The 18,971-nt window shown below is 39.3% G+C and overlaps 1 protein-coding gene across 2 annotated transcripts in view; it reads left to right on the forward strand.

Annotated features, from left to right (window-relative positions):
- The window catches only part of LOC107643652 (pentatricopeptide repeat-containing protein At3g54980, mitochondrial), a 5,184-nt gene extending 1,779 nt beyond the window's left edge, over positions 1-3,405 (forward strand). For both annotated transcript variants that reach the window (XM_016347357.2, XM_016347358.2), the window contains exon 3: positions 177-3,405. In XM_016347357.2, coding sequence (XP_016202843.1) covers positions 306-2,861 — 2,556 coding nt within the window. In that variant the 5' untranslated portion in view covers positions 177-305 and the 3' untranslated portion in view covers positions 2,862-3,405. The remainder of the gene's footprint in view (positions 1-176) is intronic.

Below are 18,971 nucleotides of genomic sequence, written 5' to 3' on the forward strand. Positions count from 1 at the left end.
GAAAATTGGCTTCCTTTTGAATCTTACTTAGATTTGTCAAACTATGGACTGTTGTCATTTCGAGCTGTCAAATATAAAATATCTATTGTGATATATTTATCATGCTGAGAAGGCAATTAGAAATATATAAAACTTAACAGTTCAGTGAAGTTTGCATTTTCATTTTGTTTCCTCAGAGTTCCTGAAGACATAAATTGGAGTATGGAGTTGTATGCTTTGTGAGCAGCCACGAGAGTGTCAAACATTTCCCCTAACAGAAGAGGGACCAAACTATTTCAGTTTCGTTCCTTCTCTCTCTTCCACCAATGCAAACCATGTTTTCCAACAACCTTTCATTGATCCCTCTAAAGAATCTTCGATTTCTCTCACAATTTAACCATCTCTGCACAAAAACACTCCTTCCATCCGATCCCCTTCCACACTCTCAATCACAGGATCCCGCAAATGGCCCTAGCAGCCACTTCTCCAAGAAAATCGATGATTTTCCCATGAAAATTTCAGCTGAAGCTCAATCACACCTCGAGGTTATTTCGAAAGAGGGTGTCTTGGACACCCTTTTGAGCCATAAGCCTGACCCCAAATCGGCTCTGAAGTTTTTCAAAGGAGTGGAGAGAAGACGAGGGTTTGTGAAAACCGTTGATGTTTTGTGTTTGTTGGTGCATATTCTGGCTTCGAGCCCTGATACTTATGGGGTTCTACGGAATTTGCTAAACAACTATGTTTTTGCAGATTCTAGTCCTACTGTTAGGGTACTTGTGGAAGAGTTGGTAGCATGTGCAGTAAGGTACAATTTTGAATCTGATTCGCGGGTTTTCAATTATCTTTTGAATGCTTATGTTAGAGCTAATAAGATCACAGATGCTGTCGAGTGTTTTAGATTGATATTAAAACATGATGTGGTTCCTTGGGTTTCATTTATGAACATCCTTTTAACTGCATTAGTCAGGAGGAACATGATTAGTGATGCATATAGCCTGTATGATGAAATGGTTCAAAGAAAAATGTATGGTGATTGCTTTACTCTGCATGTCCTAATGCGTGCATGTTTGAAAGAAGGGAATATTGAGGAAGCTGAGATGTATTTCAGTCGGGCAAAGGGTAGAGGGTTAGAACTTGATGCAGCTGCTTACAGCATTGTTATTCAGGCTGCTTGTAGGAGGCCGAACTCGAATTCAGCATGTGAGCTGTTGAAGGAGATGAAAAAGTTGGGTTGGGTGCCATCTGAGGGTACATATAATTCTGTGATTGCTGCTTGTGCTAAACAGGGAAATCTTGTAGATGCATTGAGGCTTAAGGATGAGATGGTGAGTAGTGGTGTTCCATTGAATATAATTGTTGTAACAAATTTAATTAAAGGACATTGTGAGCAAGGGAATGTTGATAGTGCATTACAATTGTTTGAGGAGGTTGTTAAGGTTGGTGTTACTCCTGATATGGTTACTTTCTCGGTTTTGATAGATTGGTGCTCTAAGACTGGGAATGTGGAGAAGGCATTTGAACTTTACTCCCAAATGAAACTCATGGCCATTCAACCAAATGTTTATATTGTAAATTCTCTGTTAAAGGGATTTCGGAAACAGCGTTTTCTAGAAAGTGCGTATATGGTGCTTGATGAGGCTATTGAACTTGGTGTTGCTACTGTTGTTACATATAACATCCTTTTATGCTGGCTTGGTGAGCAGGGAATGGTTAATGAGGCCCGTCATTTGTGGGACAAGATGATAAGTACGGGAATTACACCTTCACTAATTTCTTACAACAACATGATACTTTGTCACTGTAAAAGGGGCTGCATGGATGATGCCTGTAGTGTGAAGAATGATATACTTAACAGCGGTTTAAAACCGAATGCTTTTACATACACACTTTTGATAGATGGTTTTTTCAAAAAAGGTGATGCTAACCATGCCTTTGGTATGTTTGATCAAATGGTGGCTGCAAATATTGCACCTTCAGACTTCACATTTAATGTTGTTATAAGCGGCTTGTGCAAAGTTGGCCGGGTGTCGGAGACCAAGGATATGTTGAACAATTTTCTGAACCAGGGCTTTATTCCTTCCTCTGTGACATATAATAGCATCATTGACGGATTTGTCAAGCAAGGAGCAATTGATTTAGCACAGTCTACTTACAGGGAGATGTGTGAAAGTGGAATTTCACCAAATGTTATCACTTGTACTAGTTTGATTAATGGACTTTGCAGAAGCAGGAAGATTGATGTTGCTTTGAGAATGTATAATGACATGAAAATCATGGGATTAGAGTTGGATATTACTGCATATAGTGCTCTCATCGATGGTTTCTGCAAAGTACACGACATGGAAGGTGCATGCAAATTCTTCTCTGAACTTCTGGAGGTTGGTTTGGTTCCAAACTCAGTCGTGTACAACAGCATGATTAGTGGCTTTGTAAATGTGAATAATATGGAAGCTGCACTTAGCTTTCACAAGAAAATGGTAGAAAACAATGTCCCATGTGATTTGCAAACATATACAACGTTGATCAATGGGCTTTTAAAGGAGGGTAAATTGAATTTTGCTTCAGATCTTTACTCAGAGATGCTTTCCAAGGGTATCATACCTGATACTTTCATGTATAATGTTCTGGTAAGTGGACTTTGTAACCAAGGACAACTAGAGAAAGGTAGCAAGATCCTAACGGAAATGGATGGGAATAATATAACTCCTACTGTTCTTATTTATAACACTTTAATTGCTGGATATTTTAGGGAGGGGAATCCGCAAGAGGCCTATCGACTACATGATGAGATGCTTGATAAAGGTCTTGTGCCTGATGACACAACGTATGATATTCTTGTAAATGGAAAGCCCCACATATCCTATGCTCATGCCAGAGCTTGACTTGCATAAAATGGGTTGAGGATGTACATTGCGATAATGGGCTTCAAATTAATTGATCTTAGTGTGAAAGTTGTAGAATGATTGGAAATTGGTCACCGTTCTCTTTTATTTTTTATTATTTATTATTTATTATTTATTTGGACCAAGAAACATGGACCAACTTACTTTCCAATCTCAATGCTTATTTTTCTCACACAAATCATAATTCTTTCTAATTAATTACGGGTTCCTTCTTCTCATATCCAATACGAACTACATGCGATTCTATGTTTGGTCTCAACAGCATAACAATATTGGTGACCAGATATTCTGCAGATAGTTAAGTACTCTGGGAAAAAGAATTTCCAGTAGCTAGAGTGTGGCTGTGCTTGCTTGCGGAGCTATTACCAATGGAAAATTTTGCACTATTTAGGTGTGATCTTAATGTTCCTTTAGTTACATTTATGGGTTGTAGACAACTTGTCTTTCTAGTCAAAAGAAATGTACATGTAAACAATCTCAATGATATTTGGTGTATGTAGCCAACCCTGGTGTATGTAGTCAACCCTACCTAGTTGGATAAGGCTTTGTTGTTCCTGCTAATTTTATCATTGCCATTGGTTATGAAACGATGATGCTTTATTATATATTATTTATTATATTTAGAGTATATATTCATTTTGGTCCTCAAAGAATTTCAAACCAGACATTTTAGTCCCCAACTAAAATTAATTACTCAATTGGTTCCTAAAAATTAATTCCGTTAGTCACTTAGGTCCTTGGCTCCGTCAACTCTAACGGAAGACAAAATGGTCCATAAAAACTCTAACAATGGACAAAATGATCCCTGACCACTATTCGAAAACAACACTGTTCTTCCCCAATTTTTATCATATCTCGCATAACCCTAACATTCATACTCTCCTTCTTTACCTTCACAGTCTTCTTTTCCATCTTTTTCTTCCTCCTCTTTAGCTCCAAGATTAAGCCATGGTGTAATTGTCACACATGTCGCACCTACCTCAACATGTTATGGACCACACACTTCCTAAATCTTTGTGACTGGTACATCCACCTCCTCTGCACTTCACCCACCAAAAGCATCCACTTCCACGTCTTTGATAACATCACCTCCAACCCCGACAACGTCCACGACATCCTCAAGACCAAGTTCTACAACTACTCTAAGCGCACGCCTTTCTCCACTCTTCGACAAGCAATATAAATTGTTGGACATTATCATGAGAAAATTCTCCTTCGACATCATATGCGAATTCTCATTTGAAATAGGCACTGAATGCTTCATTCCTTATTTCCTGGAGTCCAAGTTGGCAGATAGCTTCGACCTCGCATCCAAGCTATTACAACGAGTAATGTCGCCATTGCCGCTCATATGAAAAATGAAGCGATTACTGAACATTGGTTCGGAGAAGAAGCTAAAGGAAGCAATCGGAGTGGTAGACAATGAAGTCATGGAGATGTTAGGGCAAGGAGGAGAGGCAACGACGACAACGAGTCTTAACAAATCAGACTTGCTGTCTAGATTCATGGGATCCATCGAAGACCACAACTAGTTGAGAGACATAGGCATTAGTTTCCTAAGTATGAATTGGTTGAGAACAAGTTGAGAATTTTTTTTCTTGTAAACATTAAATTTATAGAGTGTGCATTGTGTAGTTTGAAGTTACAGTGTTAGACTATTAGTCTTATGCGAGATATGATGGAAATTAGGAGAGAACAGTGTCATTTTTCGAACAGAGGAGATCAGGGACCATTTTTTCCCCTGTTAGAGTTGTTAGGGACTATTTTGTCCTCCGTTAGAATTAACGGAGTAAAGGACCTAAGTGACTGACGGAGTTAATTGTTAGGGATCAATTGATTAATTAATTTTAGTTGGGGACTAAGTGTCCAGTTTGAAATTCTTTGAGGACCAAAATGGGTATATACTCTTATATTTATTTATTTATTATTATACTTGAGGTGTTTGGATATTGTGTTATGTCAAATTACAAAAAATCATCCTCTCTATAGAAGGATTATAGAAATACGAACAACTAAAAAACAGGAAATATTAGCCTAAAATAAAGGAAATATTTCTAATCATAGAACTTCTTAAAATTTAGCTAAACTAACACGGAAAGAATATAACAAGTAATCCTATTTGTATTTAGAGAAAAGGTTCATGAAAGAAATTAGGGAATCTAATTAGATTTGATGCCCTTCTTGATATCCAATCAGCACTCTCCCTCAAGCTGGCTTTAAGATATCCTTCACTAATAGCTTGCTTTTTATGCTATCAAAGTTCTTCTTGGGTAATAATCCTTTGGTTAGAACATGAAGATCTACTGATTGTTCTGTGGTAGGGATGTACGAGATGTAAATTTGTTTGTCGATGATGTTTAACACCATCAGCTAAATTTCATTGGCGCCCGAATTGAGTAGATTACCCTTTTACAGTTTGATTTGATACTGGAAAGAATGAATAAAAGCGAACAATTGTTTGGCTACATGTTTTATTATACCTTGTCACTCATGTTATCTCTTTTACAATTGGAAACAAATTTCATTTTTAAATTGAAACAAATTTCATTAGAATTGAAGTTCTAAAATCAAATGTTCATTGTATGTTGATTCCAATTTTCTTTCATATAGATTATGCATAGCATGGATTTACGAGAAAGTGATGTTTGACTAGTCAGAGCATGGAGTTCAGTTAACAGGATAGACCTTAGCCTATGGAGCAAGATCCAAAATTCCAAATAACTGGAGCAAAGAAAGGGAAATGAATATGTTGAGTTCTTAGACAAGTGAAGCAACCAAACACATCAGTTGCAGTGCTTTTGTTCAGGCCAAGTCTTTTGAGTCTTATTTATGCAATATTTCACCATTTTCTACAGTGAATCAACTTATAGGGAAGTAACCAATACAAAAGTTAACAGTATCTAGCTCCATTTTGTTAAAAGTTACTTTGGGTATATTTGTATAGAAAATTAATTTAGAAGAGGGTTTTCAAAAGAACTGGTACTGAAACAAGCTTTATTTGCAGTAAAGGGACGAACAGGAAGCACTGTTCAAATCAATATATGAAGGCCTTTCTACAAGCATGATTTAGCTGAAGCTTTGAGAACTTTCTTTTTCCTTTTTAGGGGCTCCTCCCATTCAAAATAAAACAAAGAAGGGAAAATACATTGATAAACTCATATTTTATGATGTATTTTGTGCTCAATTTAAGTGATTTATTCAATCCTTCATCCACTTATTCATGTAAATTGCATGGTTTTACTTTCCCTTCCTTATTATGTGATATATGTGAAAAACATGTTTCCTATGCTTTAAAAATATTAATTTTGATTACCCTTTATTACCATTCGATGCCGTGATTTGTGTGTTAAGTATTTTCAGATCTCCTAAGGCAGGAATGGCTTAGAAGACAGAAAGGAAACATACAAAAATAGAAGGAAAGCACAAAAATGGAGTTTTGAAGAAAATGGCAGCGACGCGAACGCGTGAACGACGCGGCCGCGTGCCCAGTGCGAAAAGGCAGTGAGGTGGTGGAAATTAGCGAGTTAAGAATTTATTATAAGAGATACGTTGCAAGTACAGTCCTTAACCAGCCGAAAATCCACTTATCAATTTAGAAGGGGTTGTCACAAAATTAAAATTAAAATACTAGGAGTATGAATTCCAGGTCATCTCCCAACGAGTTGCAGAAAGGTGTGCTATTTTATTAATCGGATGTTTTCTAAAATGGTTTGAGTTGATAAACGGGGAAATAAATCTGAAAAATTATGTAATTTAAATAAAAATCTTGATTGGGAGTAGATTAGTTGGAAGGCCTATCCTTGATGGAGTTCTCCCAAGATTAAAATGATAATTGAAGGTTGTTCTGCTTAGTTATCCTTTACTAGGTAGAGGAAAGTCAAGCAAGTTGGAAGGCAAATTCTATTCACAAGTCCTAATCCTCTCCCTTGGGAAGGACTAGTGTTAGTGACTAGAGGGCAATCCAACAATAAACCCAATTACAATTTTTCTCTTAAGTAATCCAACTCAAGGTTCTCCTTTCAATCATCTCCTAATCAAGTTATGGAACTACTCGCTCATTATGAATGTAAATTTCACAAAATAAGGAAGAGAAATACTGAAAGACATGATAAATAATAATCAAAAGGATCAATTAAAAATAAAAATAGTTCTTGTATAAATAAATTCTAGAAATAATCCAAGAGTAACTCTGAGTAAATAAAGGACATGAAAGAGTAAGTGACAAGTAAGGAAACAAACTAGAATGACGAAGTCTTGACGGAGGTAATAACTCTTCTCAATATCCCAATCCAAAAAGCAATAAAAACAAATTCCTAAGAACTATGAATGTGTAGAGAGAAAACCTAGAGGATGAGTAAATTCAGATCTAAAATTAAAACTATACGGAATGAATGTTCTCCTTGGTCTCTGCATGTTCCCCGGCTCTAATATGCTTTTCTGGGCCGAAAACTGGGTCAAAACAGGGCCCAAAATCGCCCCCAGCGAATTCTGCAAATTCTGCAGATCGCGCATGTCACGCGATTGCATCATCCAGGCGTTCGCGTCATCTAGCGTTTTGCTTTGCCACGCATGCGCGTCGTCCACGCATTCACGTCACTTGTGCAGTTTCCAATCCATGCGTTCGCGTTAGGCACGCGAGCGCGTCACTACAATTTCCTCTAATTCGCGCGGTCGTGTGAGCCATGTGTCCACGTCACTTCTCGCTGGTCATCTCTTCAATTTCTTGTGTTCCTTCCATTTTTGCAAGCCTCCTTTCCAATCTCCAAGTCATTCATGCCCCTATAAAGCCTGAAACACTTAACACAGATTACGGCATCGAATGGAATAAAGGAGAATTAAAATACATAATTAAAAGTCTCTAGGAAGCAAGTTTTCAACCATGGAGTAATTTTTAGGGAGGAATTATAAATGCATGCTAATCATATGAATAAGTGGGTAAAGATTTGATAAAACCGCACAATTAAGCACAATATAAACCATAAAATAGTGGTTTATCAACCTCTCCACACTTAGTCATTAGCATGTCCTCATGCTTAGTTGAAGGAGATAAAATAAATGAGTAGGAACATGTAAAACTCATGCAATGTAATGCAATGCAACCTATATATGTGAATGCAACTATATGATTCTTGTCCACTTGGTCAAAAGTAAATAAGCTCTTCAAGACAATCACAAATCAAATTCCACTAATTCAATTCTTATTCAGTAAAAACAGATAAAAATGCAAGAAGGTAGCTCATGAAAGCAGGGAACATAGAACTCAAGCATTGAACCCTCACTGATGATGTATGTATGCTCTAATCTCTCTAGTCTATAGGGTAATCACTCTATCCTTCTCTAATCATGCTTTCTAATTTTTGTTCTTCACCTAACCAATCAACAACAATTAATATACCAATGCAAACATCATGAGGTCTTTTTAAGGTTGTAATGGGGCCAAGGTATGGGTAAGGGTACATATATGGGTAAGTAAGCTTATAAATTGAATCTTTAATTAACCCAAGCTTTCACCTAACACACATATATTTTCTTTATAACTTAAATTTCACACCTAGCTACCCAAAATTTTTTCTTTCACATTCCATACTCATGTATCACTAGCTACCCAAAATTTCCCTTTCACATTCCTTACTCATGTATCAACTTTTATTTTAATTTTATCATACATGCATTGATCTTTGAATTCTTAACTTAACATTGGGGTAATTTTGTCCCCTTATTTAATTATTAAATATTTTTTTTCGAATATAAATATAAACGTAGTTTATCAATCCACATAGATTTTTAATTTTTTATAGTTTCACATGAGTAGGTATCCAAATTCCCATTATATCATCATGACACATTCTCTTATTGTCTTTTGTTCCCACAATTTTCTCATACTTAATTAACACATAATTCTATCTTAAGCTAACCAAAGATTCAATTGGGATATATAATTGTTTTTTCGCTTAAGGCTAGTAATGTGGTAAAATAAAGAACAAATGGGATTTAAAAGCTCAAAGTGGCTAACAAAGATAATTGAAATGGTAGGCTTATTCGGGATAAGTGTGCTAAACAAATAATGGCCTCAATCATATGCAAGCATATAAATATATTAAACATTGGACATATAGGATGAAACAAAATATAAATTACAATCTTAGATAAGTAAACACACAAGAACAAAATAATTATGGTTAAATAATGTAACCATGTATAAAGGCTCAAATCTCACATGTTGTGTGTTCTTTAGCTCAAAACCATGTTCCAAATATAACTTCAAGCAAATTTAACACAAAAGTTTTAATTAAAATTAGTGAAATTTTGTTCTAAAAATAGGGTCTTAGAAGAAACTTACTGTCTTTTCAATCAAGTAGAACATGCATGCAACTAATCTATTACTATGCAATTTATCCTATTCTACAAAAGAAAAACTAACTAAATATCCTATTTTATTGGTGTTAGGGAAGAGAATTTACCTCCGGAAGTCAGGTACTAACCGACCTCCCCACACTCAAGGCTTTGCACCGTCCTCGGTGCCATCTGTCAGGAATAAAGGTGGGCTGGTAGCAGTATCTCCACAGTCGGGACCGTCATGGCTCCCTGTGCTGGTAAACAAAGTAGAGTTTGGGGTGTCTGAGTCTCTGTATTTTCCTTTAAGTAGCTCCTTGAGGTACGTGAATCGACGCTTGTTATGGCGCTCTCTCAGCTTTGCTTTGTGTTCCTGCCGATCCAACCTCTCGAGTATCTGATGGAGCAGTTGATTGGTTGTAGGTGCTTGTGGTGTTGATAGAGGAATGTCTTCAGCCGGTTCAGTAGGCTGGCTTGTAGTGGCTGCTGGAGGTCTGATATATTTTCCGTTAGGGACATACTGATCATCCCGTGGAAGCATGGCTTTGGTGTCCCCAGCTCTGTAGGAGACTCCGGCTGCTGAGACAAGATCTTAAACCAAGGCAGGAAAAGGTAAGTTGCCCACAATTTGTACATGTCCCATAGCACTCCGGATGTGTCTTGGTAGGTTCAGAGGCTGGTCTGTAAGGATGCACCATAGTAGAACGGCCATGTCTGCAGTGGAGGACTCGTGAGTGCTCAGAAAGACGTAATGGAACATAATCTGTGCCCATACTTGAGCCTCCAAGGTAAGTGCGGAAGCCGATATTCCCTTAGGATGGGAATGATGGTATCCGTAGATCCATCTGCTGTCAGGTAGTGCGATAAGTCTGAGAACAGCGTCCCAGTCAAATTGGTACATCTGGCGCTTGAGTGCGGCTTCTTGAAATGCGTCCAATCCTTCTGGAGTAGGGGGAAGATCTAAAGTTCGTTGAATGGCCTCTTCTGTAATGGGGATTTACTTTTGACGGACATAGACAGATTGCAGGGTTGGCAGGTGAAAATTGGAGTAGAACTCGACTACCCAGGAAAGATTAACTTGCCATGGCTGTCTCTGTAGGAAACCCCATTGTCTTTGTGCAATTTGCGGCTCAACAAATTCAGCAATATGGTTTGGGAGGATAAGAAGGTATTCGTTGTTGTAACTCCTTTCTGCCAGGATAGGGAACATCTGCTCACAGTAGCGATTGGTAAATCGCGCAGTGTCCTTTGCTGGGAAGGCTTTCTCTTTATCATCAACCTTTATAATCCTCTTAATTCTTTTTGTTGAGGGTTTAACTGCAGTTGAAGATGGCTCTGCCACTAATGCTCGTTTTGTTCCTCTCCTTGCTATTGATTTGGGAGCAGCTTTCTCCTTGCCTTTCTTAGTGGCCATCCTGAAAGAAAGAAAGGAAAAGTATGTTAAAATGTCAAGGGTTGGAGCAAGGAAGAGGGCGGAAAAAATGGTAATCAATGCACATTAAAAGATGAATGATGGTAACACATGGTCATGACTACATGTGGAAAATTATCAATGGAAATATAGCAAGTGCATATGGGGACAATTAAATGCTAGGTGTTTATTGGCATGCAGGCAAAGGCATGAGTAGCATAGATCAAGCATTCAATGTCCAAGTTAGATTACCAAGCCTTTCAAACTGATAATTTGTTTGTAATGACAATTATATTTAAATAATAAAATATAAAAAAAGGGTTTTGTGAAAAACAGGCATATAGAGTGGCAGATTAAAAAAAATCCAAAAATAGTGCACAATGCCATACGGGCGTTTTCACAAACACATAGCATGCATGATAAAAAGCTAATGAAATAATAAATTGAACATGCAAGCAACCCTGAAAAATTAATATATAATTGCCAAACAAGTCGTTAACAATCCACAAGCAAACCATAAGGAATAATAATGACCCTAATAAATTTCCAACAGTAATTAAAAGAAAAAGAAAGAAAAGGAAAACATGGATAATGCAAGTAAAAAGAAAAAGAAAAGAAGAAGAAAACATAAATTAAGAAGAAGAATAGAAAAGTAAGGAGGGAAGAAGAAAAGAAAAACCTTGATAATGGTGGTGAGAGAGAGAAAGGAAAAAGTGAGAAAAAAGGAAGGAGGAAGAAAGGGGAAGAAAATAATGAGGAGGGAAAAGAAAAAGTAGGATTTGGGGAAGAGAAAGATAAGATATTTGGCAAATTAGGATAAGCTGTGCGGCGCAAGCGACGCGGACGCGTGGGGTACGCATTCGCGCATATGGCGCTTAAATGAATCGACGCGGTCGCATCGGTCACGCAGACGCGTGACACATTTTGTGCTACTGGCGCGAGGGCAGCCTCACGCTCGCACAACTCTCTGTTCAAAACTAATTATTGCCAAATTCCAGGGTGACGCGGTCACGTGGTCGACGCGATCGCGTGAGTGGCCAATATAGGGATATGACGCGAACACGTGAGCCATGTGTCCGCGTGGTAAGGCTTGTGCATTCAGCACCAGTCCAGCACCACTCTAGCACAACTTTCGGTCGTGCACCCTTTCTGACGTCAATTTTCAGGTCACGCGTCCGCGTGAGTGACGCGGACGCGTGGGAGGCATGTTTCCCATGTCACGCGGACGCGTCAGCGACGCTGTCGCGTGGGGTGATCTGTGCCAAAGGCACGCCTCCAGCCACACTCCCGCGTGACTTTCTGTTCGATTTCTTATTCTTTCTGAGCCACCTGTGACGCGGACGCGTCGGCGACGCTGTCGCGTCGCGTGCTCTCCCTCTCTTTTTTTTTTTAGTAAAATAAAAATAAAAATAAGCAAATACAGATGCAAACTAAATGTGCTAATAAGGAGAAGAGTTATTGAAAAAGAAAACTAAGAATAAAGAAAGGAACAATCATACCATGGTGGGTTGTCTCCCACCTAGCACTTTGCTTTAACGTCCGTAAGTTGGACGCTCCACTAGCTCAGTCTTCTGCTGTGAGTGGATCTTCCAAGAGGAAGATTTCTAACTCCTTGTTTTTTGTCACCTTCTCACCATGATATAGCTTCAAACGATGTCCATTAACTTTGATGAATTCAGATCTTGAAGGATGACTCAGGTGGAAAACTCCGTATGGCTCAACCTTCTCCACTCTATATGGACCTTCCCATTTTGATCTCAACTTGCCTGGCATGAGCCTCAGTCTAGAGTTGTAAAGGAGGACTAAATCCCCAGGTTGGAACTCTCTCCTCTTGATGTGCTTATCATGTACAACCTTCATCTTTTCCTTGTATAGCCTTGAGTTTTCATAAGCTTCTAGGCGAAGGCTTTCTAATTCTTGCAGTTGCAACTTCCTTTCAGCTCCGGCTTTCTCAAATCCCATGTTGCACTCCTTTACTGCCCAAAAGGCTTTGTGCTCTACCTCAACTGGGAGGTGACAGGCTTTTCCATAAACTAAGCGAAAGGGGCTCATTTCAATGGGTGTCTTGTATGCAGTTCTGTATGCCCAGAGTGCATCTTGTAGCCTGGTGCTCCAGTCTCTTCTATGAGGTTTGACTATCTTCTGCAATATACACTTGATCTCTCTGTTTGACACCTCGGCTTGCCCATTAGTCTGAGGGTGGTAGGCTGTTGCCACTTTATGAACTATCCCATGCTTCTTTAATAATCCTGTTAGTCTCCTGTTACAGAAATGGGTGCCTTGATCACTCATGATTGCTCGTGGTGATCCAAAGCGACAAATAATGTGATTTCTCACAAAGGAAACAACAGTGTTAGCATCATCAGTGCAGGTGGGAATTGCTTCCACCCATTTAGAAACGTAATCTACAGCTAACAATATATAAAAATAACCATTAGAATTTGGAAATGGACCCATGAAGTCGATGCCCCAAAAATAAAAAATTTCACAGAAAATCATAGTCTGTTGAGGCATCTCATCCCTCTTGGATATATTACTAAACCTTTGGCATGGGGAACAAGATTTAAAAAATTCAGCAGCGTCTTTAAAAAGAGTAGGCCACCAGAATCCACAGTCCTAGATTTTTCTAGCTGTTCTTTGAGGGCCAAAATATCCTCCACTCTCAGATGAGTGGCAGGCCTCTAAAATGGACTGGAATTCTGATTGAGGCACACACCTTCTAATTACCTGATCAGTGCCACATCTCCATAAATATGGGTCATCCCATATATAATATTTGGACTCGCTTTTCAGCTTGTCTCTTTGATGCTTAGTAAAGTTTGGAGGAAAAGTGCGGCTAACTAGATAATTAGCTACAGGCGCATACCAAGGGACTACTTCAGATACTGCTTGCAGGTTATCAAATGGGAAATTATCAACTATAGGAGTGGAGTCATCCCTGATGTGCTCAAGGCGACTCAAGTGGTCTACCACTAAATTCTGGTTACCACTCCTATCCTTTATTTCTAAATCAAATTCTTGTAGTAGCAGTATCCAATGTATAAGCCTCGGTTTGGATTCCTTTTTTAGCTAATAAATACTTTAGAGCTGCATGGTTTGAGTACACTACTACTTTAGTACCAAGTAAATAGGTTCGGAATTTATCCAGAGCAAAAACAATAGCAAGAAGCTCTTTTTCAGTAGTAGTGTAATTAGACTGAGCTGTGTCTAAAGTCTTAGACGCATAAGCAATGACAAAAGGATCCTTACCTTCACGCTGAGCCACCGCTGCTCCTACTGCATGGTTGGAAGCATCGCACATGATTTCGAATGGCTGTCTCCAGTCAGGTCCTCTCACAATTAGAGCTTGAGTCAGGGCAGTCTTTAGCTTATCAAACACTTATTTGCAATCCTCACTGAACTCGAACTCGATATCTTTCTGCAGTAATCTGGATAAGGGAAGTGCTACCTTACTGAAGTCCTTAATGAATCTCCGGTAAAAACCTACATGGCCAAGGAATGAACGGACTTCCCTCACAGAGGAGGGGTAAGGTAAACTAGAAATAACATCCACCTTTGCTGGATCTACAGAAATGCCAATATTGGATACAACATGTCCTAGTACAATCCATTGTTTTACCATAAAGTGACATTTTTCAAAATTCAATACAAGGTTTGTATTGACACATCTATCTAATAATCTAGATAAACTATCTAAGCAAAGGCTAAAGGAATCACCATAAACGCTAAAATCATCCATAAAAACCTCCATACAGTCCTCAATAAGGTCAGAGAAAAGACTCATCATGCACCTTTGGAAAGTAGCTGGTGCATTGCACAAGCCAAAGGGCATTCTCTTATAAGCATAAGTCCCAAAAGGACATGTAAAAGTAGTCTTTTCCTAATCTTCAGGAGCTATATGAATCTGGAAATAGTCTGTGTAACCATCTAAAAAGCAATAATGTGATTTACCTGACAGGCGATCCAGCATTTGGTCAATGAATGGAAGGGGGTAGTGATCCTTACAAGTGGCTTGGTTGAGACGCCTGTAATCAATGCAAACTCTCCAGGCGTTCTGTACTCTCGTTGCTATGAGCTCTCCATGCTCATTCTTCACTGTAGTGACTCCAGACTTCTTGGGCACCACTTGTATTGGGCTTACCCATTCACTGTCTGAGATGGGGTAGATGATATCCGCCTCAAGTAGTCTGGTCACTTCCTTTTTGACAACCTCCAAGATAGTGGGATTTAGTCTTCTCTGGGGTTGACGAACAGGCCTAGCTCCCTCTTCTAAAAATATTCTGTGCTCACAAACTTGAGGGTTGATGCCTTTTATGTCTGCCAAGCTCCATCCAATTGCTCTTTTGTGTTTTCTTAGCACACTGAGTAGCTGTTCTTCTTGTTGGGAAGTGAGTTTCCTTGCAATAATAACTGAAAACTTTTGTTTTTTCTCAAGTTAAGCATACTTGAGGTGTGGAGGGAGGGGCTTTAATTCCAATTTCTGCTCATGGTCAGGCTCTGGATTATCTGGGGCTGGTGATAATGGCAAAGTGCTCTCATTGTCCTCCAAGAGTGTCCCCACACTAGGACCTTGTTCTGTGTACTTCTCTTCTAACTCCTCCTGGTGAACTTCAGCCACGGTTTCATCTATGATGTCACACTGGGAGATAGAATAATCATCCAGAGGGTGCTCCATAGCTCCATTTAAACTGAATTTCACTATTCTGCCATCTATTTCAAAAGAATAAGTTCCAGAAAATGCGTCCATCTTGAATTTTGAAGTCTTCAGGAATGGTCTTCCAAGCAGGATTGATGATGGCCTTCCTGAGTCATTAGGGGGCATTTCCATAATATAGAAGTCAATGGGAAATGTGAGCCCCTTAATTCTGATTAATACATCTTCAGCAACTCCAACCACTGTAATAATGCTTTTATCTGCTAACACAAACGAGCTGCAGACCTTTTTAAGGGAGGGAGCCTCAAAGTATCATATATGGACAAAGGCATTATACTAACGCATGCTCCTAGATCACACATGCAGTCAGAAAATATCACACCACCAATAGTACAATTAACCATACATGGACCTGGATCACTACACTTTTCAGGTATACCTCCCATTAAAGCAGATATAGAACTATCTAAAGGAATAGTTTCTAATTCATTAATTTTGTCTTTATGTATACATAAATCTTTTAGAAACTTTGCGTATTTAGGTATCTGCTGAATAACATCAAAAAGGGGAACAGTTACCTCAACCTTTTTGAATATCTCTACCATTTTGGGATCAAGTTCCATCTGCTTCCTGGACTTCCTTGCAATTTGTGGAAATGGAATAGGGGGCGTTTTCTGCAGGGTCTGCCTCCTTGGGTGCTTCTTTCTGTAGTTGAGCCTCTACTTCTTAACCCATATCTTCTATCGCCTCTTCCTCTTCAGCATCCTCTACTTCTACCACCTCTTCAGCTGAGGCGTGTTCTGATGGGATTGGCTCCTCCTGATTCCTCTCTTGCAGTGTGGTTCCGGACCTTAGGGTGATGGCATTGATTCCACCCTTTGGATTGGGCAATGGTTGAGAAGGAATTCCACTGGAGCTTGCATGTTGAGTGTTGATAAACCCATATTTTATGATATATTTTGTGCTTAATTTGAGTGATTTATTCAATCCTTCACCCACTTATTCATATTAATTGCATGATTTTACTTCTCCTTCCTTATTATGTGATGTATGTGAAAAACATGTTTCCTATGCTTTAAAATTAATTATTTTAATTACCTTTATTTCCATTCGATGCCGTGATTAGTGTGTTGAGTAGTTTCAGATCTTCTAAGGCAGGAATGACTCAAAGGATGGAAAGGAAACATACAAAAATGGAAGGAAAGCACAAAACGGAGTCCTTGAAGAAACTGGCATCCACGCGATCGCAAGGACGACGCGATCGCATGCCAAGCGCGAATCAACAGCGACGCGGCCGCATGACTGACGCGACCGCGTGACCTACGAAAAGCTCCGAATGACGCGACCGCGTGACCTACGCGGACGCGTGACAGAGGCTACGCACCAGAAATTGTAGAAAACGCTCATAGCGAATTCTGAAGCCCTTTTTGGCCCAAATCCAAATCCAGAAGACATTTCTCTTATTTATGCTATTGTTACTTTTACTCTGAAGACATTTTTATTCCAAGTAGATTTATTTTTCTCCTTTTGGTCTTGGTTAAGAAATCAGTAACTCAGGAGTTATCAAACTCAAACGTGATTGATAATTGTTATCTTTGTTAATTGAATTGAACTTCCATAATCTCAATCTTTTCTTAGGAAATAAATAGGACTCGAAGATCAAACCAATTAATCCCTTGACCTTCCTTTATCTTAGTAAAGGTTAACAAAGTGGAATTAAGATTCAACCATCATCACCATTGATAAGGATAGCTAGGATAGGACCCCTAATTTCTCATACCTTACCAAAAGTTTGCTTTACAGTATTTATTTATTTTTAATTGCCATTTAAATTATTTGTCATATTTGTTCCTCATCCTTGAACCCCCAAATTTACAATCTCCATAACCAATAATAAGAACATACTTCTCTGCAGTTCCTTGAGAAGACGACTCGAGGTTTGAATACTTTGGTTATCAATTTTTAAGGGGTTTATTACTTGTGACAACCAAAACGTTTGTAAGAAAGTTTGATTGCTTGGTTTAGTAACTATACTCACACCGAGAGTTTACTATAACCTCTAAACCCTCAATCTTCAGTTCTTCAAAATGGCGCCGTTGCCGGGGAACTGCTAACGTGTGCCTTATTATTGGGATGGATGGAGCCAAGAGGATCTAATCAACCCTTTAGGCAACAACACCCTCCAAGATATCATGGACAACGACCATTCTACATTGCATCCCCAGCTGAAAGATATGGTGGACAACCTTGTGACTACCAACAAGCCCCACCCCGTGCCTATGACCAACCTCTCAACATAACCTCGAACCACCACACTCACAAGCTTCTCTTCACCATTCGCCACCGTATGATCCTTTCCTACCCCAGTTCCAATCCAATCACCCCCAAGCACCACCACTTTCCTATGTTTCATGTCCAAATCCATCACCCTGAGAATCAGAGGTTCGCCTCAGGGCAACAGTAAATAAACTTCAAACAACCATTCGACAACTAGAGCAAGCAGTAATTCAATTAGCTTCTAGACGCGCGAACATTCAAGGACCAACCACAGCCCCATGTGGACAATCTAATGAAAAGCGTAGCATGAAGGAGACACTAGAAACTCCAGTGGGCAAGACAGAGCATGAATTCGTACTAGAACAAGTAGAAGAAGCTGTCATTGTACAAGAAGAAGAGTTGGTTGAAGATCTAGGAGACGCTGAACCTCCATGGGAATCCAGAGTTGAGGAGAACTCCGTCAAGGACGTTACAGTTGATGCTAAGGAGGATAGAGCACAATCCCCGAGGCAAGTTATTTATGAAGAACTAGACAGAATAACCCAGGACACGAATTCCCTTGATGGTGATAGTCACAAGTCTAGCTCTCTTAGTAATGAACTTGCATCCGCAAGTGAATTCTCTGAGATCGAAGAATCTTCCCCAAATGAATACGAAGATGATGTAGAGGCAGATTTCTCTCAACCTCCGATCTATGACTCGAGTGATGAGGAAGACATAGAAGACTTTGACCAGGATACAGATGCATTTGAAGAATCTTGCGAAGAAGTGGAGGAATTCACAGAAGAGCACAAGGGAGTAGAACTTACAGAACCACCAGAAACACCTACCCCAAGGCCATTACCGCCTAATACAAGCTTCAAGTGGGTACAATCCTTAACCTTTAACTTTACTTATTGACTTGAATATGGTTTACTTGAAACAGATGGCCAGCTTATAGCCCTCTGCGGCTTTAAGAGTAAGAGGGAAATAGCTCGTACTCAGAGCTGGTGCACAAGGTTCAGTAAGGTTCCACGCTTCAACTCGAAGTGCACGGATTGGTATCACGTTCAATCGAATGGATCTCGGAAAATGTTTGGTCACTATGGTGAGAATCTACTTTCTAAACCGCCCGGATGGAAAAATATAGATCAAAACGAAGGCGGATTTAGAACCAAAGTTTGGGATACTGGAAAATATTCTGATATTCATCACCCCGGGAGCCTGAAAATCTGTTTGAAGCTGCTCAGAAGATTCACATGCCTAGTTTGGGACCCCGGAGGCTATTGGCATTCCAAGCATTGGTGGAGATTTTTGGATGAATTTAAACATAAGCCACCATAACAGGAAGCCCCTCCAATGTCCAACTTAAGGACTTTAACTAAAAGTGCTAGGTGGGAGACAATCCACCATGGTATGATCGTTCCTTTTGCAA

The sequence above is a fragment of the Arachis ipaensis genome, chromosome B05, assembly GCF_000816755.2.
Source record: "Arachis ipaensis cultivar K30076 chromosome B05, Araip1.1, whole genome shotgun sequence".
Lineage (NCBI taxonomy): Eukaryota > Viridiplantae > Streptophyta > Magnoliopsida > Fabales > Fabaceae > Arachis > Arachis ipaensis.